General features: G+C 43.8%; 3 protein-coding genes and 1 pseudogene across 7 annotated transcripts; 2 read left to right on the top strand and 2 right to left on the bottom strand.

Moving 5' to 3' along the window:
- The first annotated feature begins 319 nt into the window (after positions 1-319).
- LOC136453711 (CMP-sialic acid transporter 3-like) lies at positions 320-7,308 on the top strand. Of its 3 annotated transcripts, none has more exons than XM_066454269.1 (16): positions 320-474; positions 554-764; positions 1,375-1,491; positions 1,700-1,756; positions 2,112-2,189; positions 2,345-2,389; positions 2,701-2,760; positions 2,962-3,084; positions 3,629-3,706; positions 3,826-3,895; positions 4,354-4,461; positions 4,904-5,037; positions 5,121-5,191; positions 6,199-6,244; positions 6,320-6,383; positions 6,822-7,308. In XM_066454269.1, the coding sequence occupies exons 2-15, from the start codon at positions 606-608 to the stop codon at positions 6,368-6,370; spliced, it is 1,197 nt and encodes a 398-aa protein (XP_066310366.1). In that variant the 5' UTR covers positions 320-474; positions 554-605; the 3' UTR covers positions 6,371-6,383; positions 6,822-7,308. The 3 variants fall into 3 exon arrangements, 2 of the variants coding, with proteins under 2 accessions (XP_066310366.1, XP_066310365.1); XM_066454268.1 differs by having other exon boundaries at positions 6,196-6,244; XR_010759063.1 differs by lacking the exon at positions 6,199-6,244 and having other exon boundaries at positions 6,272-6,383; positions 6,819-7,308.
- Positions 7,309-7,468: 160 nt separating this feature from the next.
- Positions 7,469-11,980, bottom strand: LOC136453710 (PTI1-like tyrosine-protein kinase 1). 3 transcript variants are annotated; one of them, XM_066454267.1, is made up of 9 exons: positions 11,797-11,980; positions 10,948-11,063; positions 10,543-10,793; positions 10,307-10,433; positions 9,925-10,198; positions 8,939-9,071; positions 8,066-8,152; positions 7,814-7,960; positions 7,469-7,734 (listed from the first exon to the last, which is right to left on the bottom strand). In XM_066454267.1, the coding sequence occupies exons 2-8, from the start codon at positions 11,036-11,038 to the stop codon at positions 7,832-7,834; spliced, it is 1,092 nt and encodes a 363-aa protein (XP_066310364.1). In that variant the 5' UTR covers positions 11,039-11,063; positions 11,797-11,980; the 3' UTR covers positions 7,469-7,734; positions 7,814-7,831. The 3 variants fall into 3 exon arrangements, with proteins under 3 accessions (XP_066310364.1, XP_066310363.1, XP_066310362.1); XM_066454266.1 differs by having other exon boundaries at positions 7,469-7,723; positions 7,813-7,960; positions 10,948-11,068; positions 11,797-11,979; XM_066454265.1 differs by having other exon boundaries at positions 10,948-11,068; positions 11,797-11,979.
- Positions 11,981-13,289: 1,309 nt separating this feature from the next.
- Positions 13,290-24,285, bottom strand: LOC136453709 (probable methyltransferase PMT19). The gene is made up of 7 exons (XM_066454264.1): positions 23,438-24,285; positions 17,159-17,346; positions 16,843-17,053; positions 16,290-16,593; positions 14,674-15,063; positions 14,489-14,566; positions 13,290-14,321 (listed from the first exon to the last, which is right to left on the bottom strand). Exons 1-7 carry the CDS (start codon positions 23,925-23,927, stop codon positions 14,108-14,110), a joined length of 1,875 nt encoding a protein of 624 aa, XP_066310361.1. The 5' UTR covers positions 23,928-24,285; the 3' UTR covers positions 13,290-14,107.
- On the top strand, positions 24,278-26,121 carry LOC136455410 (uncharacterized; annotated as a pseudogene).
- The last annotated feature ends 1,327 nt before the right edge of the window (positions 26,122-27,448 follow it).

Below are 27,448 nucleotides of genomic sequence, written 5' to 3'. Positions count from 1 at the left end.
AACTCCGCGCTCTAGCTTCTATAATCTAGTTTCTATCAATTCAACTTTTTAAACTAGCTTCTAGAATCTATTGTGTATCCAAAAAGCCTCACTTACATTATGCTTGGGCAGGGATAAAACATGACAAAAAAAAACTAGTGCTATATAGGACCATCAGTGATAAAAAAAATATTTTTAAAATATAGTAAAATACAGGGGCTTATTTGGAAAAAGAAATCTTGCAGAAAAGCCCTCCACTCTTCCGTTCTCGTGGCATATTCCATAGGAATATAATTTAATTATTTTTGTATATACATTTTCAGCTCCCCTCTCCGCTCCCCATTGCCTCATTGCCCTCCCTCGCCCCTTCTCCCTCGCGGCCTCTCCCACCGCGCCTTCGAGGAGCTTCGAATCCTGATCGCCTCGGTCCCCGCGAGCTCACATGGTGGGGGCGCGCACCAGAGGCTAGGGTCCCCAGTTCCCACCATTCTCCTGGTTTGTCCCGGTTCGCTCCTGGTTTTTCCCGCGATTTTTGCTGATTCTCCTCTGATTTTCCTGCCGTTTTTTGGCGCAGCTGATTGGAACCGCGGGGTTTTGGCGAGCCTGAGGCGGTGGAGGCGGCAGGAATGAACGGGGAGGTGGAATGTAGCGTGTGCCATGCGAAGGTGCCGGTGCCGCCGGCGGTGTCGAAGGCGTACGACAGCCATCGGAGCACCGTGTCGTCGCGGCAGCGCGCGCTAAACGTGCTCCTCGTCTCCGGCGATTGCGTCCTCGCTGGCCTCCAGGTGAAGGCTGCTTCCCATCTGCATTTGGTTGGTTTTGATCAGTGCGTTCTGTGTCGAATCGCCGTGTGTTGCATAGGACTGTTGAACTTCACCTGATAGGTGCGATTACTGCATGAGGAGGCGAATTGAGCAGCAAGGTGAAAGTATAATGCCACGAATGTGTCTGTAGCCAGGTGAATTTGGCTAGCTGTACTGTCTGGAGCTTCAGGGCCTATGATTGTTCTGGGACTGTGTTTTTACCAGGCTGTGCGGATGCTGCAGACGGTTATGGTCAGAGACTTTTTTTTTTCTCTTTTCGGAATTTGTTAGAATACACACCCAAATTTGGATGTGCCTCCTGAGCACTGGTCTTAATTTCATTTGCTACTGCTAGGAGAGGATTTGATTATCATGATCAATATGGAGTACATGATATCAATCATAGTGAATTCATTCTAGTCCCCATTTTTCTGAGTACCATATGTCTGGATATTGGGACGGAGTACTTCTGTGGTTCTGCCCTAGTATTTTTTGCAAAATAATAACCATGTTCTTTCATCTGTCTGTTTGCTATGTTGTGCTTTTTTTTTTCAAAGTTGCTTGACACAGTTCTACCTCGTTTTTTTTGTAGCCTATATTAGTGTACATGTCAAAAGTGGATGGGAAATTCAAATTTAGCCCAATCAGTGTGAATTTCTTGACAGAGATTACAAAAATTATCTTTGCCATTGTCATGTTATTCATCCAGGTATTTCCATTACCGCTCTTTGCTTTCTATTCATTTTCGTTTTCATATTGTTTTGTTGGATGCAGCTGAAACGATAGCAATGGTAATGCTATTCTTGTGTAGTGTTATGTTAAAATTTCTCACATTTAATTTCAGCACTGAGTGTTGTAGACTTCTGCTATCACTGATATCTTTGCTTTTCTTACTGAGTTGGTTTTTTCTTTTGTAGGCTAGACATCTAAAGGTGGGAGACAAGCCATTCTTCACAGTATCAATATTTATGCAGGTAATATGATTTGCAAGACTGAAACCATGCCATGTTTATAGTTTGGATATGATCAGTTCTTTCCTGATTTGTATCTTGAGTTTATTGTTCTCTTGGTCTTGGAAAACCCATATGTTGGAAATATGTGCTAGTTTTGAAGAGAATAGGACCTTGACTACCTGGCCATATGCTGTCATTTTGATGCATAATATCACAGCTTACTAGAAAGCTCATTTAAACTTATATACAGAAACTGTACAGTGAATCTTTTACTACTTCTTGTAGTCCATAGGTCGCCATTGATTTGCTCTGAAATATTACCATACAAAGTTAGTGATCATGTCTGCCACACTAACCATCCTTCTTCACTGGCCAGGCTGCTCGGAATAATGTTCTTCTTACAGTACCTGCTTTTCTCTATGCTATCAACAACTATTTGAAGTTCATAATGCAGGTAAAACATCTTTTTAAGCACACCAGTGGTCAGAACTTGGTGTACTCCGGTTTTACTGTTCTTTATCTGTCTGTAGTAGTGGATTCTAACAGTTGTATTGACCTAACTTGGATCTCGTACATCTTCTCTAACAACCAGTCCTATGATTTTTGCAGTTATATTTTAATCCTGCTAGCGTGAAAATGCTGAGTAATCTCAAGGTACGCTACTATGGTTAATTATTATGTTAACCTTTTCTTAAAAAAATGTTAGGATTATTAGAATATGCGCACTTGAATGCCTGCAAATATGCATACGTTAGGACATGGGCATGCAACTCGCCAAATGCCTGTATGTACATGCATATGCACTTGGTGGCTTGGGCATGCACTCTTTGTTTCGTCTGCTTTAAAATTATCTATTAGCCACCACCTTGATACATGTTTATGTTTTGATGTTTCATCTGTTTGGAGTTTGGCTGCACATGGCACTAATCATGTATTCATGCTATACTGAATTCTAACATTTGCAGGTTCTAGTAATCGCTGTGCTTCTAAAGATGATAATGCGGAGGCAATTTTCCATAATCCAGGCAAGTATACTCTTTGTTTTCCTATGTCTATTTCTACTTAAAAGTGACGCAAACCTAGATTTTTATTGAAATTGGGTAATTCCAATTGTAGTAATTGGTACTTAACAATTTGTATCTAACATATAGGAATCTCTGAGTGTACTATATTTTAGTGACTTCAACAACCTATTTAGTTGACATCATCCTTTTCTATATTGACAGTGGGAGGCCCTTGCCCTTTTGTTAATCGGAATATCTGTTAATCAGCTGAAATCATTGCCAGAAGGTTCTAGTGCACTAGGTCTTCCTGTTGCAGCTGGAGCCTACCTATATACACTATTTTTTGTAAGTTCTGATTTTCTCATAATTATGGTAATGTACATGTTGATGCATTGTAAAACACATCTCCCATGAAATTTGGAACATTCAATTTTTCTTGGTGAGCTCTTTTTTTTTCGTGTACAGAATAGGCATGGTGCTCTTGCAGTCAGTTGACTGCGGCACAATGTTGCATCTGCATTGTACATTAGCTGTAGTAATAATATTAATAAATTCTGCAACCATTCCATCTCTTCGACATTTTGTTGAGCCCTTTTGTTTGACACTTCCAGGTTTCAGGCTTCCAGCCATTCTCTATTCTCTCATATAACTGATCAAAGTTCATTTATCTCTTTCCAAAACAACAATATTCACAACTAAAGGATTCAGAACTAGCTAGCCCTTTGGAGAGAAACAATAGGCTCTAAGCACTCTTGGACTAATTTACTAGTATTACTGCTTCACATAGAGACAATGTGTGTTTTTTTCTCATTTAGTTGAAATTGAAAATTGCAAATAGCAGAAATAAATTTGGCATTTGATATTTCATACTAACTTGATGCAAAACCAGGTAACAGTTCCCGCATTGGCTTCAGTTTACAATGAAAAGGCTCTTAAAAGCCAGTTTGATACCAGTATTTACCTTCAGGTATGTGTCCATTTGGTTAGTTTTCTTGGCCTGGCATTCTATTCTAAGCTATCTTGCTAATGCTTTTATGATCTGTGTGAAGCTACCATTTGATCGTGATTTTTATCTCATGGTTTCAGAACTTGTTTCTGTATGGTTATGGTGCGATATTTAACTTTCTTGGGCTTGTGATCACTGCCATCATCCAAGGTAATTATTGAGAATGCATGTCTACTTGAAAGCAATGTGCTTATTGGCTATTGCATAGTTTAATGTAAAGTCGTTTTAAAATGTTCTATTGAGTTGAGCAAAGTTGTCAATTACTCAAGGCTATATAAATACTAGTTTTTTTAGATAAATAAAAAAATACTAGTAGGTTTTCGATGTCATCATTTTTTTTTTGGTAGGTTATTTTGGTTTGTCCTTGTAACTTTGTGTTTTTCATGATTTAGAGATTACCCTTACAACTTGATCTGATGTATTGGCTCGGTAAATATAATATCTAGAAGATAAGGCATCCAATTCTTAGATATCTAAACTAAACTTTAACTGGTAACCTTTGACTCAGGATATCAAAATTCTGTTGAAACTGTTGCCCACATATTTTCTCACGTGATTAAGTACTTTGATGGTTCTGTAAGAAATCAGTTGTCCTGTACATTTTACAGGGCCCAGTAGCTTTAACATTCTGGAAGGACACTCAAAAGCGACAATGTTTCTTATCTGCAACAATGCTGCGCAGGGCATACTGTCATCATTTTTCTTCAAGTATGCAGGTATATTATCGGCAAAGAGAAAACACATTAGTTCTTATTGAATATGTTCTTTAAATGGCACTGTATATATCACATACAGGGATCTCTGAAAACTTGTTATCTTGCATGGATGTACCCATAAAAGATTACCTTGCATGAGCATGCATCATGGACATTTATTAGGAGGTAAAAGATTGCACATTTATTAGTGGTTGGTCAAATATCCTGTTTGTGCCACGCATGCTTATCTCTGGCAGTTCTGCTTTTTTTTGGTTTGTAATATGGATGGTATTCTTCTTCTTAGTATAAAGGTGTTCAGTTCTTCTGCATATCTGAAGAAAAAAAATTGTACATGTACATGAATAAGCTAAATCAGTACATTTCCGTGTTGGTTGCTACTCGTATGTAGTAGTTTTTGCATGTGGACTACATTTATCTTTAAGCAAATCAATGGTGAATGCAGATACAATTTTGAAGAAGTACTCATCGACAATTGCTACTATCTTCACTGGAGTAGCGTCTGCTGTATTGTTTGGCCACACACTGACGATTAATTTTGTTCTTGGAATTTCAATAGTAATCGTATCTATGCATCAGGTAACTTGCTTTTCCCCTTGCATTGATTCAATAGTGTTGAAGTTTTTCTACTAATAAAATTTATTTTATTTATTCTTTTTCAGTATCTTTCTAACCAAATTAAGGACGAAGTGCCTAGCAGCAAAGTTGAAATGGCTGAAGCCCACGATCACAGGTTTGTCATATCATATTGTCGATTATACTGTAGTTGTGCTTGCTCCTGCACCGGGTCGGGTCTATAGTCTGTCACTTTGACTAAAATATTAAGTTTGGTTAAGTCGTCCAAATGAGTTCATTTGCCTCGTTCACATAGGTCCTTTCCATGAGGGCCAAAGTGAACCCAATGACTTGTGTAGGCTTTTTTGTTTATATCCATGTGGTCGATGTTAGAGTGGACTGCACTAACCAAATGAACCCAAAAGCTTAAGGCGTTGGGACGAGGTAGGAAATCCACCTATACACTTCAACACCCCCACTCACGTGCAGCCAGAGACGAAGGCGCAAACATGAGCCCACGTGCAGCCAGAGATGAAGGCGCAAACATGGAAATAAAGGGGGTGGAGGCAGAAATGAAGCCTCTGCCACGAACTCGAGACCTCTGGCTTTGATACCATGTTAGGATTGAATGGACACTATATTCAGTAGAAGGGGCTGAAGCCCAATATGATGTGTACATGTACAATAGCAGAAAGGCCCATATACATATGGGAATATACAAACACACACATATCTCTAACAGTCGGAACAAGATATATAGAAGGGATAAAGATGACAATTCCTACTTTCATAGTTTGATCAGGTAGCTGATGTTGTGGTGCTGATCACATGGTTTGCCTCCTCTTTGGTGGCCGTATGTTGGTCAGCGTGGTATGTAGTAGCGGTTCCTCGGTAGTCTGTCCATTTCGAAGTAGCATCTTTATCTTTTAGGTACATCCAAGGCAAGCCTTTAAAGTCTTGTGCTCAGGTGCGCCTTTTAGAGTAGTTTGTGCTTTGGGTAAGGTTTTCACACCCTTTCCATACCATGAAAATTAGATATTTGGAACAATTCTTGAGGTCCATTCTGTCATCTACCACCATCGGGTGGCATTTCTTGTTTTCCAAAAACTTGGTGTAGTGCATCTTATTGCATTTAATGGACTTTCATGTTTGTTAACAACATACATTTTTTATGATGCTCAGCAGAAAGGAACCTAGTTATGTCAATGTGCCTGATTCAGTGGCAAGTGAGGTAAATAACTACTGCCTAGAATTTCAGGTGGTTTGTTTCATACTTCTTCATAACTAATGGTCATTCTACATGAAGGCTAAACACCGCCATGGATCTGACGAGAGGCAGCCACTTCTTCCTGTATGATTTTGTAGAAGAGGTGGTTCTCCCCTTGCTTTCTACTGTAGTAGATTGTACTCCCGTTCCAAATTATAGTTCACTTTGGCTTTTCCTAAATCAAGTTTCTAACTTTGACCATGCGTATAGAAAAATGCACCAATATTTAAAACATCAAATTAGTTTTGTTAAATTCTCCAAAGATTTTTTTCTTGAACATGCATGAGAGTTGTGTATCTGTGTTAAGAGGAAAACAAAAAGACATTTTGATAGTGTATTTATTTGGACTTTTATATATTAATATATTTTTCTAAAAACTTAGTCAAAGTTAGAGTAGTTTGACTTAGTACAAAGCAAAATGAACTATAATTTGGAACGGAGGAAATAATTGCCGATTGCTACAAAGATGTGTGCTATCCTTTTAACAAGTGCACAACATCCATAACATCTCTGAATTAAACTCTTCCATTTCTGACAGCAGGCGCACTGTTTCTTCAACCGAGCAGCATGTACCTTGACTATCTTACAACATGGCTCCTCCATGACACAGAGGAAAAGAGTATTTTTTAGCAGATTTGACCTAATTGTCTCTAAAGCCACATTGCTGCCATGCTGTTGGCGGAGTAGAGGATATAATGATATATGCGTATTCGGTGGCAGAGTGACGAGCTTCGTGAAGTAGATTATAATAGAGTAATGGTCTTTGGATGGATGAGCCGATACCTCTAGCCAGTGGGTGGTAAAACTAATGTGATAAGAACAGTGAGGAATAAAGTCACCACCATTTTTTTTTCACTTGTAAGTTGATACAGCCATCAGCCGTGGTTCTATGAGTGTCATTTTATTTGCGGCACCAATGTAAATATCAGTTCGTTTCTGATGGTGCGTGCCAACCAGAGATTTCATTCCTGTATTTGCGTGTTGCATGAGAGATACTGTGACGTGTTTACTGATTACTGAGCTTTGCATGTCTTTCGAATTACAGCGAAACGACTAATTGCTGCGTTTTTTTTTTTTTTTTTTTTTTTGCTTTGCGTGTCTTTCGATTCACAGCGGAATGAATTACCGTTACAGTATTTGCTTCGAGCATATATGAATCACTGGGTGATTCCATTACTGTTTGTGACACCAAAAGAAGGGTTTTCTTTAATTCCGCATCTTTGCAATACAGTTTCAATGTCGATCACTGAATATTTCACTAGTCCTTGATACTGGCATCTCCAGAGAGATGAATATGAACATTGTTGACATGCTGTAGAACCGCAGATGCAAAGTTGTTACTGCAGTACTAAAGACGTCCTCCATGCAGTTAGTGATTGAAATCTGAGAGGTGAATCAATCAAATGTCCGTAGTATCCAAGCTGTTGCCTCTCATATTTGCAAAGGAGACTGAACTGTATGTCCAAATCAAATACAACTTCCTGGTTAACAAATATGATGAGTGAGATAGGAAAAGGGACTCGATGAACTTACTTAGGTTAATTCTGTACATCAACTGTCAACAACAGGTGGTGGAGTCTGCTTTGTTACTAGTAGTGGAGACAAAGCCTTGACCACAATGCCCATATTTGGGCGGAATTCAGCTTCATATTGCACGCACAAAGCCGCTACAGCAGCGAGCTTGAGTAGACAAAAACAGAGATTAGAAAAATGTGGACAGAGAAAATAGGCCACTAGCTGCCCCAAGCTTATGCATACAGCACGTGTAGAGAGAGTATGGGGAACCTTGGCAAGTCCTTTTGCTGGATATTCACCCATCAACCGTGGATCTACACAATGCTTCACCTTGTCTTCAGTTAACCTTGGTGTAGCCTGCAGAATCAGAAGAAGGCATTATCAGAGAACTAGTGAGAACAATGTTATCATCATATCAAACTTTTAAAATCATATGAGGCGCTGTTTTATTCTTCATTGTGTTTTGAGGGCACACAATGTGAAGTATGATGATCTGGTAGATTCTTTCAGATAGCAAAGAACTGCAGCCTATGCAGCAGATAAACTCCTTTGAAATAACTAGTGTTGTGCTGAAGTCACTTTTGAGGAGCCTGAGAACTTCAGGTCCAGCAGTGGTTCACTCTCCATAGATCACAGCTAGAATATTCTCACAGTTAAGGGCTGTTCATGAATCATGAGTGCCTAGACTCCTTATTCTTAATATAATAATCATACACAGCTCTCCTGTATGTACGAGAGGAAAAAAAAGGGGTTGTTCTGTTGGAAAGCGATTGGATCCACTAACTCTGAAGACATGTCTGATACTTCAGATTTCCTCTCTATTCTACTAAGATATTTGATACATGATGTTCAAGTTCATCATCATCGCATTTATTGCCACTCAAAAACCATTGATAAAAACTCTGGATTTGGGATTAACAGAAGACATTATTATCTAGTTGATGAATACCCACATGATACCATACACACAAACCATAAATGATACAAAGCTTGGACCCTCTGGCACTAAATTAACTTGTTAAGAAACACCATTACAAACGTATACAATTTGTTGCTTCTCTATTGTAGACACTACTAATTAGATATAAATTCACATCTAACTGCAAAAAGAAAAAAAAGGAGAAAGTTAGCAAGTGAACATACCCAGGTTACCAGGCTTTGCTGGCCTCTAGGCATTGTATGGTCTACTGGCTTTCTACCTGTCAAAAGCTCCAAAAGAACTACGCCAAAGCTATATACGTCACTTTTCTGGGTTAGTTGACCAGTCATTGCATACCTGCATAATCAAACCTCAAGTCAAATTGTAGATTGATCAGACAATAGCGTTACTTCAATCAAGAATCTAAAAAACAATGCCTATTATCAAATTAGTTGCTGCTAGCTGGAGAGTATCAGATTGTAGCTTGCTCGTAGTACAGGAAGTAATTGGCTGGTAGCAGCAAAAAATAGAACAAAAGATTCAAGATTGCCATGGACTGAGCTGTAATGTTAATTTTTTTCCTAATCTATGAGTGCTATGTAAAAATAATCTCATTTTTCCCTATGGAATGAGGTAAAAATTTAAGCAAGAATGTGAAACTCGGTGGCCTGCCGCCCAGTCTGTCTCAAGAACAGTCATGGAGTAGTCACCTGGCGCAAGGGATCCATACCATACTTTCGGGAACTGGACAGGTTGCACTATTAGCTCCAAGCAAGTGGTTTTCATATAACTTTCTGGGATAGAACTACAGCAAAACGAAATAGCTAACGTGGTCCACAGGTGGTCTTCATATACTTGGCAAAATGTGGCTTGCTATCCAATGGACAAAGGCTAAACGCTAAAGAAATTAAACTATTCATGTGAAGTGCCTGAAAGTTGGAAAGCTACAATATTAAGGATATGATTGATTTCTAATGTGTTCCTTTATGTCCTAGAAACAGCTTATCTACAAATATATGAAACAAATCTTCAACTTTAGAAATAACAAGGCATAATTTTTTAAAATTAATCAGACAACTTAGAAATAAACACCACCCAGCTTGCTGATATACTAAAATATTAATCAGACAACACATGCAAAAGTAGAAAGCACAACTGAAGTTAAGCAACATATTACAAAATATAGTTACTTTAAGAAAAGGATTTTTACTCTGGGGCATGATATCCGAAGGTTCCCAAGACACGAGTTGAATGCAACCGGGCAGCCATATCTGGTGCTTGATTTGAGAGATTAAAGTCTGCTATCGTTGCCTTGAAGTCTTCAAACAAGAGGATATTACTTGATCTAATATCCCTATGGATAATGGAAGGCTGAACTTTCTCATGAAGATATTCAAGTCCTTTCGCAGCACCAACAGCAATTTGCACTCGCTGCATCCAATCAAGCGCTGGGCCCGGTTGAGCACCTTGAACTCCTTTTCTTCCTATTGACATGAATTCAAAAACGAAATTGCAAATTATCAGTTGAAGCTACAGTATTCAATTAAGTGTGGAGTTGTGCAACAAATTGCAGAGGATATGCAAAATCATACCATGTAGAACGTCATGCAGAGAACCCATGGTGGCGAATTCATAGGCTACTATGCGAAGATTACGCTCCGTACAGTACCCCAACATGTCAACAAAGTTTTCATGTTTCAACCTTGAAACCAATGAAACCTAGCATCAGAAGTAAGCATCATTTTTCGATTAGGAACCCATAACACATTAGCACTACTAAATAACAAAAGAGAAACCCCCATGATTAATAATCAATGACAACACCAACCTGGGTCAAGAATTCGGTAGTGGGTTCATTTTCAGTAGAATCAAGTTTCTTTACTGCCATTTTTGTTCCATTATCAAGAATCGCATAGTACACTCTCCCATAAGAACCTTCACCTATCAAAGCTGTTGAACCAAAGTCATCGGTCTTTTCTATTAGTTCATCCAAGGATAGAACAGGGATATTGATAGGGGGAGCAGCATTGTGCGGCTCGACTTTTCCAGTAGCAGAATCTTTCAACCCCTTGGTCACCCCTGAAGAAAAGGATACAATGACAACAAATTCTCTGTAGATGTTAGAAAAGGGAATTTCAAAAACAGCAGCACGAAGATGGTTCACATTTTCAGTAACTGGCAGCAAGTTAAGAATATAGGAGCAGATGATCCAAGTACACTTAAACGAACATACCATCAATGTCGTTGGTTGTGGCCTTGACATGATCATTTCCACGCTGATCGGATTCATCCACTTGGCAATTGCAGCAACAGCGGCGCCACATTGCTACCTCTTAGTCTAATTTACACCTATTCTGCAAACCAGAAATATGTCATCAGGAGAACACATTTATCACTGCAGACATTTGGACATTGTGCATCACGTATGTTAACGCAGACAATACTGAAGAGAAGCCTGTCGTGCCAGTAGAGTGCATACTATAGCTTGTCTCTAGCAACTTCAAAACGTGGGATGGTCAACTTCAAGCAAATTCTAGATTCAGGTTAAAAAGGTCAGCAAATTCTAGAGTGCATCACGTATGTTAAAAAGGTCAGCAACAGCACAAACGGGATGCACATAACCATTTTCGACTAAAAATCCAGAACACAAAAATCACCTCAGACAAATTCCCTACAAAAGTCACCTTAGAAAATCACCACAGATAAACCTCTACTGCTCTAGAGCCAGCAGCCACGCACCCACATACCCCTACATCATTTCGCCGCGCACCTCAGATGCAGCTCGACGCACACAGCCTGGAGGCCGCAGTCCCGCACGATCACTCACCTCGACCGCAACCAAATTCCCAAGCGCACGCAGCAACACCGAGATCCAAGCCCCGGCACCAGCATGACTAAACGGAGCGCAGTCCTCTTTCCCCTAAAACGCTCGCCCAATTACTACACCCGGAAGCGCCGCCCACAATCCCCACTACAATTTCCCCCCGAATCGCGCGGTTTCGCCGCCCGATCGCCCGCATTTCAGCGGAGAGGCCGCAGAAGCTCGGGCCAGGGAGGAACTCAGGTGAGAGTCTGGGGGTACCTCGACGGAGCGGGTGCTCTCGTTGCGGCGTCGGCGCTGCTGAGCTCGTCGTTGGCTTCGTCCCGAATGCAGGACGGGAGGTCAGAGGTGGGAGGCGGAGGGCGGTGGCCGCATTTTATAGCGCGTTTCCCTTTTTGTTTTCTCTCTCTCGGGCCTCTTATTTTATTGTCTATTTTCTGCTTGGTCGCCGGGTGCAACGGTTTTTGTGACGCCGGAGTGCCGGACAAGCTGGTAGAGCGTCCGGTTCCGGTACGTACAGCCGGCGAGGGAAGGAGTGGAACGGCCGCGTGGGCCCCACACGCAGGTGTAGCCTCCGTGCCAGTTGCACGGCTGCAGTTTGGCCGTGCCAGAGAGGACGTTTTGTTTTGTTTTGTTTTTCTGTTGGGTATCGCTGGTTCTCAAAATGTTAAGTTTCAGATTTTGCTACTTTTTTTTCGAGTTTGTCTACTACACAACCATGTGTTTTATACAATTTCAATACATGAATTTTTTTGCATCATAGGATTAAGATCCAACAGCTTCCACCCTTCTTCTACCTGACAATCACAAGATCACAGATCACAAGAAACAATTTTTCCTATGGAAAGACAAATCACAGATCGCAAAGGACGAGGAGGAGAGGCCTACCTGGAGCCGGATCCGCTGCCGCCGCCGTCGCCGCCACTGCCACTGCCATGGCCGACGCGGGCACGGGGAGGCGCGCCGGGTGCGGGCGCGGGCCCTAGACGTCATATATGGCCACGCGCAGCGTGCGCCCGCAGCCGAGGCGTTCCATCCTGCGAGCACGAGCGGGTCGCGCCCACGCGCGCTTGATCTAGAGCAGCAGCTGCGCCTCGTCCGCCGCCGGCTGGGAGGACTGCGGGCCGGGCGAGGCAGCAGGCAGCAACAGGAAGCAGCGCGAGTAGCAGGCCGGGGAGGCACGGGCGTGGTGCCTCCATGCACGTCGGTTATAACATGTGGGCCCTAGATGTTATAGATAAAAAAAATCTATATGTTTTTTTGTGTGCTTAAAACATATGTGTGTTGTATAATATTTCTATTTTTTTCATGTATTCTCAATTTAACCTGATGCGAACTACAATGTTTTTATGCCCTTTTTTCTTTACGCAAAAGAATTTTGTCCTAGTGATGTTTTCAGCTGTCGACACTTCAGAAGATTCTGTGATTGCTGTATCTGCGAGATGTGAGATGGATGATGTCGGGTTGCTCGTTTTGGTTTAACTTTGTCTATTTGTGGAGCGGATTGGACCTCGTTTTGTTTACTCGGTCTATTCAAATCTTTTGGATCGAGCAAGTATAGAATTTCCAGTAGGGGTTTCTGAGCATTTTCTCATCGCCCGCATCGTTTGAAGATTCACACAGTGCCTGCTGGAGCACCAGTCACAATAAGTAATTCTATCTGGGGATCAAACAAAGATAGCAAGGCTGCATTTGGAACATATACGGAAACTGCTAAAGTGAGCATCACCTCCACGCGGCAATAATAACTGCCATTATGAATATTATGATAATGCCTACTGTATAAGAAAATCATGGCCATACTCGATCTGCACATTCACTTCGCTTGTACAACACCCCAAACAAACGTCCCGCTTTCGGCACCCCAGTCTGATGTCTGAACCGGGAAAGTTGGAAGGACAAGGACACCAGGTGAAATTTGGCCTCCCCTGTACCCCGTACAGATTACTCGTATGCAGTACAAGCTGTAGATTGCTTAGCGACCAAACAAAGGTAGACTCAAACAGAACAGTGCAACACAACGTCTCCCGCATGTGCTGATGTACAAGTACAACACAGCTCACAAGATATATATACAACACTATATACAAATGTACAGGCAATGGATTTACCCAAAAAAAAAGTACAGTCAATGAGGGAAAATATATCTACAGAGTCGAGATCGCATGGTTACAGCTGCACAGCTAGTCGTCAGAGCTTGAGAAATCAGGCTACATATTGGAGCTAAGAAATGGCATCCATCCAGTGGAGTCGTCAGTGACTCGAATATATTGGACTGGTCATATATGTAGATATGCAATTCTGAATCCCTCACTGTAGGATAGCCAGTAGCCTTGTACCCTTCATCTGTATAGGTAATAACATTTTGTTTCTCGAACACCTGTACAGGTAATAACATCCCCGTCGCCTGTATACGCTTCGTCTGTACATGTAGTGATATGTTTTTAAGACAAAAGACGTACTGACAGGTAGTAAGGTCGCACGCCACCTCGAAACATGAGGAGCTAGAACCTGTCGTCATGAACATGAAGAGCCTGCTTATCTCGGTTCTTGCTACTTGCTAGTACTCACTTTAGCTCCCTGGGAGTGGGAGGGAATTGTCCACAATGAGAAGCTTCTCAGGATCCAGAGGTCCATTTTCAGTGTCAACAACTCGGCTATGCCATTGTAGACGGTCGGCATCCTTCTTGACTTTGAGAACAACATCAGCTCTGTCCCGAACTATAACGGCACCCCCTGGCCGGAGAATGCGATCCATCTCAACAAGGATGTCGATAATCCCACATCTGAGAATAGCTTCGTGTCAAGATGGATAGCTGATCTAGGATTTAATTTAACTGCAAGGGATTATTATGTACTACTTGAATTGTTCATTTGCTTCGTGAGAAGCAGTCTATGCCTTTGTTGTTCTTTTTCAGAGGCTTAAACAGGGCAAGGTTATCAGGTCACTTACTTGTGAATATGGGAGCTGAAGATTCCATTACCATGTATCAGATCATATGTTCGTGGATAAGTAGAGAAGGCTTCACACCTGAAAATATATTAACAAGTAACATGGAGAATTATTTCGTATATCTGACTGTATAGTTTGGAAAGAACAAATTATTTGAAGAAAAAAAAAGGTTTCATTAACATTACCAGTCAGTGTATGTTCCAATCAAACCACGCTCATAGATGACACCAAGAGTATTCTCTGTTGTATTTGCAGGAACCACATTCATGACCCAAACAGGATGCTTGGACATAGCAGCAGCAAAGCCACCAAAACCAGCACTCATGTCCATGACATTTCTGAAAGTTCCATTAGACAAATATTTTAGATATGTTAGATAGAAGTTTACTCTTTTCTCCCAAATCAAAGTGTCATTTTTATATCTCTGAATGGACAACCACTTCATTTCCCCACTCGCTATCCTTGGTGGCACTGCACCAAGTCTTTTAGGCCATTTTTCCATGGCACCACCAGCACAGCCATTAAAAGGTTCAGCTCTTGGAATACATGTCATACACATTGAAATATTTGCATACCTACAACCATAACAAAAGTTATATTTAGCAAGACTGTAATGTTGGAAGAATTCGATAAATGAAACTTTGATGCAAGGGCCTGTTTGGAACGAAGGAATAAAAAACATAGGAATGGAATGAAACACAGAAACAGACAGGAATGCAGTGACAAAACAGAGGAAAGGAAAAACACAGGAATTTCATAGAAGTGGGTGTTTGGAACACAGGAAACAAAGAGTATATATCAAAGCTTCACTAATGTATTAGATGCTACTAAACAAGTAGTTGCAAGGTGCATGCATGGTTCTACTCCCACAGATGACGCACGATGTGCCTTAATGAGTGAGTTTCCCTCGGACTTCGCAAAGGGAAAGAAACCATGAGGTTGAAGCGGATTTTAAATTTCCTCCAAAACGTACAGGTATAGGAATCTTTCCTTTGAAAAGGAATCAATGAATCCTTTGTTTCAAACACGTCTACAGTAGCTAAAACTACAGGAATGCCAATTCCTTTGAAATTCCTGTGATCCAAACGCAGCCTAAATATTAGATTATTCCATGGCTCGACAAGTGTTTTCCCCCAGTTCGGCAGCAAGTTCCTTGGAATACACTGGTGCACCTTTATTGTAGTATTGTGCTCACATTACTTTGAACTATCCATACTGTGAACTCTCCTAAAATGTTCCTTGTATTATATTTGACTAAATAAACTTGACAGCTGCACATGACATTAACCCATTCAGAACAGAACATAGGTAGAAGATGATATAGTTTTAGAATAAGTTCATACTGCAAGGCCTTTAGAATAAACAACGAATACAACTTACTAACTTTCGTCAGTGTCAGATTAGCAACCACAAAATCAAATTAAATACGTTTATTTATCCAGCTAAACTATTGTGTGCATTGTCATATCGCAAGGATAACATGAACGAAAAAAAAGGATTTGTGCCGTGGTTGATAAGACAACAACATTTCAGGATGCCGTGGTTTTTCTTAAGCCGGCGCAGAGCCTCTGCGCTAGGCTGCGCCACTCGCGCATGTAATGCTGATGATTGATTTCTCTATCCTTCTTATTAATGAAACGCCGGGTAGCTGGGTCTTTAAAAAAAATTCAGGATGAGTGTTATCCTTTTACAAATTTACACAACTTCTAAGTGGAACAGGATAGCTGAAGCTAAAATTTGCAAATGTTTCGTTGCAATTGACTGGAGATGCAAAGTGACAAGGAGGCTATTATAAACTTACCAGGCACTATCTGGGTCTTCTCCTGTACAGAGTGGTGGCGATCCTAAGAGCTTTGCATTTGCTTCTTGGTCACAGTGGAGATGACAAGAAGGTTTTCTCCAAACAGAAATTGTGCCATCTTCAGACACCTTGGTCCAATGAAGCTTATTCAACATATCATCCATAGCTAACTGATTGTCCTGCATGTCTCTCGTCGCTTCATTCGAAATGTTGTATGTGGATTTCCAGTTGACAGGTGGCCTAGAGAAAACCCAATAGCCACCAGGTTGGAGAAGACGGTCAATTTCCAGCATATAGAGCCCATCTGGAATCAGCTATAGGTGAATGAGAACAATAGCACTTGACCAAAAAAAAAATGTACTTTAGTACTGACATCGACATATGAGGTGTTCTGTTCAGTGTTCACTTTAATTTGCCAATAGGAAATGAGTCACTTTAATTTGAAGAAAATAGCAATCAGTGAAATAATTAACTAGATACAGCGAATAGATGATGCATCAGGAAGTATGTTTGGTCGGGATTCAGGAATAGCATGATGTCTTGCATGTCCTACCATGAGCAGTCCATGGAACAAGGCAGTCCGCACAGTGCACCATGTCGAAGGACCTCGATGGATATGGTAGCCTGTGAGCAACAAGCGCTCCGATCATTGCAGGCAGTCCACGCTCCAAGGCGAGCTGCACTTGTGGTCCAAGTCTATTCCTCGGAGCAATGGACATGGTGAGTATGCCATAGTTGAGCAGATAGTCACCAAAGCTCGCAACCTGCAGTGACACACATCGGCACGTGAACAGGGAGGAACATGACAATTACATCGATCTCGACAAGGGATGGCAATCAACTATTAAAACTTTTATGCGAGTACACACCCCGCACCCGAAGTCGAGCGCCGTGCGCACCACGCCGCCACGGAGTGGCACGACGCGCTCCAGCTGCTCGACATAATCCCGCACCCCCTCGGTGAACACCAGCCACTCCCCGCGACGGCGAACGGGGTCCTGCTCCTGTCCAGCCGCCACCTTAACAGGGGGCACCGGCGGGAGGTCCACGTTGGCGTTGTTGAGATGTTTGGATCATCTAGTAGTGGATCCAGTGGGTGAGTTCTTTTCTATTTGGGACAATTAGTGACTTAGAGATTCAGAGGGAGTAGGAAACAGAGAGAGAAAGGGAAATGTGGGAACGTCTGACCGTCGGAGGGGTTGGAGGAGTTCACTGTCTTCGGCTAGTTCGCCGGTGATGATCTGCGCTAGGGCAGCGACGGGCGATGAAGTAGCGGTGGAGACCGGCGGTGGTGGTAAAGGCAGTGGCGCTTCCCGCCGCTGGCAGTGCCACCCTCTGGATCGGGTTAGGGTTAGGACAGTGGGGCTGTGGCGGCGGTGAACCTCGTGAACAGAGCCGTTTGCCCCACCTCCTCTTTATAGGCACTGTGCGACGGGGGCCCACTAGCACTAGATGGCTAGACGTCCCCGATCAGGACGCGGTCAAGGGGTCCGTCTCGACCGTTGGGTCAAGACGGATGAGATCAATTCTAACATTCTCCCCCTTGATCTCAACTCATACTTTAACTTTAAACTTTGACTTTAATCACTTTTACTTTTATTTGTTCCATCACAGATTAGTGCATAGAGCATGCTTCATCGTCACGGTCAATCGCCGATAGACTTAACAGCTACAATACACATCTCTCTTCTGAAACAGATTCTTTAACTTTGGGCCCTTTATTGTCCGGAAATCATAGGCTATACCATAAACCCATGTCGACTGTGTGTTCTCTAAACACACTGGGTGGTAAGCCTTTTGTACGCGGATCCGCAACACTTGCTTGTTGCTTTTATGTTCAATACTTTTAGTATGATTCCAGACTTTCTCCTTCACAACGTATAACTTTAACGTCAATGTGTTTGGCAGCACACTTGACCCGTTGTTATAGGAGCGAACTACTTAAATGGTTATTGCTGTTGTATACCATTATCAATTCCGGGTGTAAGTTCTTTTAATCACTTCGCCTGTCCTTTAAGCCTCATATCAAGCTATACTGTGGGTATGCATCCTTGATGACACCACAACTGTTTCTTTGGAGCTTTTCCACAATAAAACTCCAACTGCGAGTGTTAGCTACTATGTGGGTTTCACTAAACATCTCGCCAAAATTTAACATTTGTACCCACAACTATTTGAGAGTACTTATTCTTTCTTACTCACCATGAGGCCTATAAATCTTTGCACAATTGCAAAACATTCTCATCTCCATTCCAGTGATCTATATCTGGACTGGACTTCTGCCAAAATATCCCGGATACATGAACTATGTCAGGGTAAGTTCTTGCTTATAAGCATTCATTAAGCTTCCAACAGCTGAAACATATAGGACGTCCTTTTGATCGATCTCATATTCATTCTTGGAACACTAAAAGTTCCGAAAACTATTACCCTTTACTTTAGAAACAGGCGTAAGTTTACTCACATATATACTTTATTTCTTTAGAATCTTCTCTAAGTATACACTTGAGACAGTTCTAATACCCCTTTTCCTTTATCTCGGTAAGTTCCAATTCCTGGAACGAATGATGCTTTACCAAGACCATTCTCATTGAAACTTGAGGACAAGAACTTCTTCTTCTCCAACAGTAGATTAACACCACTACTAGCGAGTAAGGTGCTACCCACATGCAAGATTAGGGAAATAAATTTCCCATGTTTAAACTTTGCATAAATACAATTGTCCTCTACATTCTCTTTAAAACCCAAACTTTCTTATTGTACTGTCAAACTTCAAGAACCGCTGTCTTGAAGTTTGCTTTAATCCATAAATGGATTTTTTTTTTTTTTTTTTTTAGGCAACATCTCTTTACGTTCTTTTCCTTCTACGACAAAACCTTTTGAGTTATGCCATGTAAACTTTTCCATACAAATCCCCGTTGAGGAATGTGTCTTTACATCCTTTTGATGTAACTATAAATCGTAATGTGCCACTAACACCATTATGATTCTAAAAGAATCATTGCATGCTCATTATAATCTATTCCTTCTCTTTGTGTAAATCATTTCACCACAAGTGACGCTTTATAGCTTTCAATATTCCCTTTTGATATCTTTCTATATTCTCTTTGGAGTCATCTTTGTCTTGTAGACCCATTATAGCCTACTGTTTTGGCTCCATTAGGAATTTCTTCCTAGTCCCAAACATCGTTGGTATTTATTGATTTCATTTCATGTTCCTTTGCTTCTTGCCATTTAGACGAGTGAACGTCTCTCATGGCTTCTTCAAATGAGGTGGAATCACTCTCTATTTGAATTTCTTTCTTAACTTTTACTTCTTAGTCACCAGAAATATCTGATTTTCTTATTCTTTGAGATCTTCTAGATCCTCGTGGCACTTCTTTCATATTGGGCTATTGTTACTCTTCATTGCCAAAAGGCAATTGTTCTATAGCCACCTGTATTACAAGATCCTTGTTTACTTATTCATCCTCTTTAAGAGCTAACATCAGGTGTTGTATATGTCATACAACATCAACATGTATTAAGCAATTTATTGCTCTAAACACTGTAGTGGATATGTAATCCCACTTCTATTCAAGCTTTAGGTATCTACATACCATGCTCCCCCAGATTACTCCATCTTCTGTAAAGATGGTGTATCTTCAAATTTCTTATTTTGGGTTTAATCTGTCAAAAAACTCATACGGCGCGTTTAGCACCGCCTTGATGACTCTGAACTCGTCCAGTATGAATACTAGCCGACTATGCTATCTTCCCATCGGAACTATAAAAAATCCAGGAATTTAGCTATTTCTTTACTTTAGGGGTATCATTATTATGACGGTCTTACTCCATCAACGATCACATTCATCTTTTATAGATCACTTTTACCTTCAATGCATAGTGTGCATTGCTTATCTGAAGTATGGGGAAGTATCTTTCTTAATCTTACATTTCTCCCCCTCGAAATGTGGTATGAACTTTTCTACCACAATTTCGAAACATTCAGAACTCTTGTGAATGAGGAAACTTTGATTACTTACTTCATCCACATGATTACATCATGCAAACAAAATTCGTATGGGAGTACATTTTCCTCATTACACTTCAAAACTCAACATAGTCTATTATTATCAATACTTCTGTAAGTCACACTTGCATATCATTCTTATCTCTTGGTTCACATGCAACTTTCTTTTGTTCTCAAACTCATTGAGTACTTATGACCATGACACAATCAGAGTGTACGGTAAATACTAGAAAAGCATAAGAGCTATCCCAAACTTCTCTCCATGTGCAGGATATTTCTTTAGAGCATATGAATCATCACATCCTCCTCCCGCCATGTGGGATAAGTACTATGCCAAACTCTCCCGCCATGCAGGATTGTTTAACATATGTACTATGCCAACTTTACCCCGTCATGCGGGTATTTTCTCAAACTTTTCCCGCCATGTGGGATATTCCTTTGAACGGACATAATTGCCAGGATTGGCTCGTGTTCAATCATCAAATTCAGAAATAAATCCGAATATTCTTTTAACACACATGTTTAATCCAATGTTAGTCAAATTAAACATGTATATGACTTTTACAACTCTCATAAGTGAAACTGAAAATAAATTCTTCTCCACAGAGAGTACATAAAAGACATTTCTCAATGAAGACTCTCATTGATCTATCTTTTTCTTGGATCAATATCCTAGAATTCTTTTCTTTTGAACCCATTCTTTAAAGAGAGCACAGTCCCTTAACCAATGGCATTCTTTCATACATAACTTGCCCTTAGGCATTTCATCATCTGAGTCACAAGTACCCAGCTCATTTCTCTTTCTGCCTTCAAGAATGAAAGCATGTATGTCTTTTGTCTGAAAAATATTCAACAATAATGCTCATTAAACTTTGAAAACTTTATGTTCTATTCTATATCACCGTTGGGCAGAAATAGAATAAAACATCATTCTTCTACATTAATTCCACATCACCGTTGGGCAGAAATAGAATTAACGTATAGAAATTCAATAATCTTGAAAACATAGAACTGCTCCTCAAAATTAAATTCTCCCATTGGTTCGAATTTAATTAGAAGACAATCAACTTCATTGCAGCGGAAACATGAAAATACATTTCTTTGATCTTTATATATTCTCTGAAAATTGGTCACTTTGATGCAAAATTCATCAGAGATTTAAACTTTAATCATAAAACTCATTATAATATTGTTATCATCAACGTTGGTCAGAAAATAATAATACCATAATTTCACTTTAAACTTAAACTCATAAATAAACTTATAATATTGTTATCATCAACGTTGGTCAGAAAATAACAATACCATAATTTATCTTAACTATCAACCGACTATTCCTCCAATTAAAATTTTCCAGCTGATTCTAATTTTAACTGGAGGATAAACTTTTCATCATTTACTGAATAACTATAACTGCTCTTCAAATTAAATTCTCCCGTTGGTTCGAATTTAATAAGAAGATAACATCTTTAATTTTACAGCGGAAACTTGACAAAATTTCTTTATATACTTTTCAGAAGCATTTTTACTTTACTCATCTGTTCTCTAAACAAATTATCACGTTGGATCAAATTTGAGTAGAGATAAAACATTTAAACTTAACTTTATTCATTCAAAATAGCTTCTGAAAAATAAAATAAAACAATAAACTGAAAACTCCTCCTTTTTGTTCATTTGGCCCGGAGGCCTCCTTGGCCCGAAGGCCTGATCTCTTGTTCGGCCCAGCAGCCGCTCGCGCAGCGCGCACCCGCGCCCAGGCCGCAACCTGGGCCTGGGCCGGGAAAGTGGCATCCCGCCTGGGCTCTATTCGGCCCAAAACAACGCTGGCCGTCTATCTGAATCCGACGGCCGAGCTTCATTTTCGGGAGGGTAAAAACCCGACGCCGCGCGCCCCTGGGGAAACCCTAAGCTCATTCTCTTCGGCCCTCTCTCTCTCTTCGCCTTTCTCCTCTCTCTTTTCGCAGCGCACAGCTCGCGGCCGACGCACCGTCGGTGACGGCGGTGAGGGTGAGACCGCCGGAGCAAGCTCCCCGGCCGGCCCTCTTTCTTACTCTTTCCCTTCGCCTCCCCTTTTCGTGCTGCTACCGAGCTGATGCCGCCCGTGGCGGCCGGGAGGAAAAGGTGGTGGCGCCGCCGCCGGTCCCTTCGCCGGTGCGCGCGCTCTCTCCGTAGAGTGAACGCGCCGCCGTCGAGCGGTCCGTTGGCGGCGTCCTTGACCTCGAAGTCCGAGGCGTGGCCGTGCGATGTCGTAACAACCGGCCGGGAGCCGTTCTGTTCTTCCCGCGCGCCGACGAGGCGGCGTCGCGGTATCTCTTTCCCGCGCGACGGCGGTGGCGCCGGCGGTACGTCCCGCAGGCCCTTTCTTTTTCTCACTGTCTGAAATTTCTTCGTTGTTCTTTTCTTTAGGGTTAGGGTTTCTTTTCTTTTAGGTTTCACTGTTTATCTTCCCCGAAGGGACTGCGGTTTTAGGGTTCGGCATACACGAGAAACCGATCCCTCCTTCTTTAACCCGGTTAGGGTTAGGGTTCATCCGAACCCTTTGTATTTCTTTTCTTTCGATCCGAATCGGATCTAGCTCCGTTATTTTTCTTTTCTTTCTTCTTTTCTTTGCCCCGATCCAAATCCACATACTAGAGAACCAGCTTTGATACCATTGTTGAGATGTTTGGATCATCTAGTAGTGGATCCAGTGGGTGAGTTCTTTTCTATTTGGGACAATTAGTGACTTAGAGATTCAGAGGGAGTAGGAAACAGAGAGAGAAAGGGAAATGTGGGAACGTCTGACCGTCGGAGGGGTTGGAGGAGTTCACTGTCTTCGGCTAGTTCGCCGGTGATGATCTGCGCTAGGGCAGCGACGGGCGATGAAGTAGCGGTGGAGACCGGCGGTGGTGGTAAAGGCAGTGGCGCTTCCCGCCGCTGGCAGTGCCACCCTCTGGATCGGGTTAGGGTTAGGACAGTGGGGCTGTGGCGGCGGTGAACCTCGTGAACAGAGCCGTTTGCCCCACCTCCTCTTTATAGGCACTGTGCGACGGGGGCCCACTAGCACTAGATGGCTAGACGTCCCCGATCAGGACGCGGTCAAGGGGTCCGTCTCGACCGTTGGGTCAAGACGGATGAGATCAATTCTAACAGGCGTACCTCGCGCGGTCGCGGCGCGCGGGCCAGGGCGGGGGCGGGCGGTACCCGGGCGGCGGCGGGACGCGGCAGTGCGGCGGAGGCGGCGGAGGGTGCGGCGGTGGGTCCTTTGGCGGGTGGTGAGGAGGAGGAGGCGGCGGCGGGCGTGGAGGGCAGTGGCGCTCGCCCGAGGGAGGCTCGTGGCAGGGGACGTCGTGGGTGGCGTTGGGTGGGCACGGGGGAACGGGCGGCGGCGGGGGGTGGGGGTGGGGGTGGGGGTCGGGGCCGGGGTGATCGGGTGCGGGCGCCGGGGCAGCCGCGGTGGTGGAGGCGCTGGCGGAAGGGGGAAGCTGCGGCGACGAGGAGGAGGACGCCGCGTGGTGGGAGTTGGAGACGACAGCGGAGATGAGGAGCAGGGACGCGGTTGCCGCCGCGACGGCCGCGGCCGCGAGGGAGAGCGCCCGCGGCAGTGCCTTGAGCACGGCCGTCGTCGACGGCACCGAGAGCGGCATGGCCCCCGCGAGGCCGCGAGCCAAGTCCGCGTATCGCGCAGTACGCCGCGCAGGGAGCAACGGCTGGTGCGGGCGTACGGTGGAGTGGTGGGGGATCGGATGCTCCGGCTCCGAGTGATGAGTGCGGCGAGAGTGGTGGCGCCGTGTTGGTATTTGAAGAGGCAGGGGAAGAGCAGAGGAGACAGGAGAGCGGTTGCTGCCGCGCGGGCCCGGCCGTTGGGGCTTCGTGGGGCCTGCGCCAGCCGTGGCTCGTGCTCGTTCGCTTTACCGTCTTTCGTCTGGTGCGCTCTCGTCGCTTCGACATGCGAAATCGCGATGGCCTAACTGATTTTGTTTTTTTCATCCGTGCAATGCCGTACAAGCGTACAGCATCTCGTATGGTTCTTCAGAAAGACCGTAGACTACGTATTACTACTACAGTCCAAACTCCAAACTCCAAACTGAAAAGCGGCCGGCCTGTAGACGTACACAAGCAGGGTCGATGTCAGTGAATCAATGTTGTCAAAAAAAAAGTCAGTGAACCAAGGCTCTGATCGACAGGAATTTGCTTAATTTGTCAGCACTTAAAAGTACAATTATTATTAGTACTCCTATAAAATGTATATATTTGCACTTGCACGGTTTCGAATTATTCCGACAACGGTAGTATTAATCTCAACGAGTCGTACGGGTAGGACGACAACCAATTTTGCAGCTAACGCGCAACACACCACGAGTCCAAAGGAGGCCGTGGCAGGTCGTACAGTACAACCCCACCGTAGGACTCCACGAACCCATGTACCCAACACATCTTTTACCACGATCCAGGAGGAGGATCTCGGCTGCCGTCGTACGTTACGTTTACGTACAACTGCATCTGTCCGTGCTCCCTTCACCGCAACGATCTCGCGCGTCGTTCTCGACGAACGACGGCGACTCGTCATGATCGTAGCCGTAGCGTCGCTGGCTTGCAACTTTGCAAAGCAACACAGGACCGCGCGGACCGCGGACCCGTCGCGGCGGGCGCAGTAACGGCTCGTCGTCGTCGTCGGGACACTTTCTACCCGTATCTTGCAAGCTACGTACGAGAGCGGTCAGACGCGACGGATCGGTCCGCCGAGCCCGTGCCGCGTGTGTGGCCGGCGTCTCTCGCGCCGGAGACTTGCGCGCGCAGGGCGGCGACGGCGACGGCGCGCTCTCGATTTGACAACGCAATCTAGCAACCCGCCACTTTTTTCTCCGCGCCGCGTCGCCTTCTCGCCGTACGGTCACAAGGAAACGACGAGGAGGGAGGTTTCCCTCCGGGCTCCTTTGGGTACTCCAATCCACGGGGATCCCTGGCTAATCTGTGTGGGGGAGAATGCCAGTGTCTTCGCTGCCTCGCCAATCCACGGTGTCTTTTTGATACACCACACCCCCACGTAATCCCGTGTCTTTGCAGCTCTATCCCCGTCAATTCCTGGGGGTAGAAAAACTATTCCGCACTCGCGATTCTCTTTCCCCGTCGTTCTCTCCCTCACGCTCGATGTATGACTGGATCTCCGAGCGTCTCTGCCTCGTCATGGCCATGGCTCCTTGACGTTTCTGAAGCACGGCGCCGTCCTCCCGGGCCGTAACGGCGTGCTCCTCATCCCGCTCCTGGTCCTCACGGTCACCCTCGCCGCGGCGATGTTCCTCAGCAACGCCCTGTTCGTGCAGCCACTGGATGCCGCTGTGCTTGCTGGACGCAGACGCCACCAGTCGCGTCGACCCGGCCACCGCCGCGTACCGTGATCTCGTCAAGGCCCTCCAGTTCGACCTCCAGCGACTTCTTCTCGCCGCCGCCGGCTGCCTCCTCACCGCCGTTGTGGCCGGATCCGCCATCAAGATCTCCATCGTCTTCTCCGCCGCAGATCGACGCGCCACCGTGACCACGGCGCTCGGCGCGGCCCAGGGCAAAGTCTGGGGCCGTGCTGACCGTCGCGTCTGGGTACGTCCTGGAGCTGGCCCGCGCCGCAACCATCGTGGCCCTGGCCGTGCTCACGCCTCGCGGTTGTCCTCCTGGACTACTCTCTCATGTTGCTCTTTCTCGACGCGCTGCTCGCGCTCCTGCCACGCTCTTCCTCGTCTACCTCACAGTCGTCTGTGCGCCGTCACTGTTGCCGTGTCCGCGGCGGAGCCCGGGCGGCGCGGCGCGAGCGCAGTGGGCCGCGCGTGGTGGCTCATGCGGGGCTAGGGCGGCCGTCTACACGCTTGCACTCAAAGCTGCCAGCGGAGTGGCCACCGGCGTCGCCTACCTGCTGCTGCTCTGCTCTGCGCCAGAGCTGCACGACTTTCCACGCCCATGTTCTCACTCCCGTGCACAGATTGCACCGCGGGAAATTTGGCATCCGCGGGTTAGTGTTACCGGAGTGGGAGGGGATGTCATGTGCATGGTCAAAATCTCGTTTGGTGTTGAAATCCACGGGCATTTGCCCCCTGTCATCCAAAGGAGACCTCCATGATCTGACCTTTCCTAGCCTGCCGCCTGCACATCTACTGTACACTGTCCTGTAGAGTGCGTTTTCTTTCTCCAGGCTCCGAATCTGCTTTTCTCCGCCTCTCGGCTCTCGTTTGGCTCGACAAGGAAGAGGAAGAGCCGCTTGAGATGGCGCCAAGGGACTCCGCGTCAGCTTTGACGGGACCAATCCGGGCGTAGAGATGTGCGGCCGCGCGTGCGCGTCGTCTGGTTCGCCGGAGCATCACCGTGTCCCCTCTTCGGACGGCGACAGCCACTACCAACGTGCAAACATTATCGCCAGAGCCCAGTCACTGTCTTATCAGAGCAACGGCAGTACAAAAGGGCGCCTTTCCCAAGAAAAAAGGTATTCGCAACAAAACATGTGGGCTCCATCCCTCCATATATATATATTACCCTGATACAAAAGAATGTAATTATGAAGTTAAAAAATTCAAGCTTGACCAAATTCATAGTTCATACTGTACTTCATAGTATTAGCATTTTTGTCTCTGAATGAATAAACTTATTATTACAAAAATATATTCTATAACTAATCTAATAGTACTTATTTTGTATCACCCTTTTATATAATTTTTGTCAAAATTCAAACTGTTTGACTCCTCGATAAACGAGAATTGAGTTCTTCTGTAGACGGAAGGAGTACTAGAATTTTATAAATATAGTTACTTTACTTAGCAAAAATAATATTCTTAAAAATGATTAACGTAATTTATTGATGTTTTCATCACTTTCATTTCTTATCCATATTCATAAATATATATTTCAAATTCTATACTACATTTGGTTTTAGATACTTTTGGTTTGATGTGGTTCAGACAACAATAATTTAACATATAATTGATGTGGTTCAAACAATAATAATTTAACATAGATAGAAGATTACACATGGATAACACAATACAGATAAAGAGATAGCCATTTTTCCCCATTTTTAGAGATACAAATGTCAATATTATTTTACCCTCAGTTTTGGGTTCTTTCACGGCCCAGTTTCGAGTTGTTGGGTTTCTTCACCCAAGTTTAAGGTCTGCCAACTCAAAAA

The sequence above is a fragment of the Miscanthus floridulus genome, chromosome 5 (assembly GCF_019320115.1).
Source record: "Miscanthus floridulus cultivar M001 chromosome 5, ASM1932011v1, whole genome shotgun sequence".
Classification (NCBI taxonomy): domain Eukaryota; kingdom Viridiplantae; phylum Streptophyta; class Magnoliopsida; order Poales; family Poaceae; genus Miscanthus; species Miscanthus floridulus.
The sequence above is the reverse complement of the archived record's forward strand: the minus strand, read 5'-3'. Positions and strand labels throughout refer to the sequence as shown.

Bases quoted from the DNA above. Each gene is read 5' to 3' on its own strand.
- LOC136453711 (XM_066454268.1), top strand. From the start codon at position 606: ATGAACGGGGAGGTGGAATGTAGCGTGTGCCATGCGAAGGTGCCGGTG. The intron at 3,085-3,628 runs GTAAGTTCTGAT...ATGCAAAACCAG, and splicing joins ACCTATATACACTATTTTTT to GTAACAGTTCCCGCATTGGC. The intron at 3,896-4,353 runs GTAATTATTGAG...TACATTTTACAG, and splicing joins GATCACTGCCATCATCCAAG to GGCCCAGTAGCTTTAACATT.
- LOC136453710 (XM_066454267.1), bottom strand. From the start codon at position 11,038: ATGTGGCGCCGCTGTTGCTGCAATTGCCAAGTGGATGAATCCGATCAG. The intron at 10,434-10,542 runs GTTGGTGTTGTC...TTCTGATGCTAG, and splicing joins CTACCGAATTCTTGACCCAG to GTTTCATTGGTTTCAAGGTT. The intron at 7,961-8,065 runs GTTCCCCATACT...TGTCTACTCAAG, and splicing joins CAGCAAAAGGACTTGCCAAG to CTCGCTGCTGTAGCGGCTTT.
- LOC136453709 (XM_066454264.1), bottom strand. From the start codon at position 23,927: ATGCCGCTCTCGGTGCCGTCGACGACGGCCGTGCTCAAGGCACTGCCG. The intron at 14,567-14,673 runs GTAATGTTAATG...ATATATTTTCAG, and splicing joins ATTGGAACATACACTGACTG to GTGTGAAGCCTTCTCTACTT. The intron at 14,322-14,488 runs GTAAGTGACCTG...AGCTATTCTCAG, and splicing joins TTCAGCTCCCATATTCACAA to ATGTGGGATTATCGACATCC.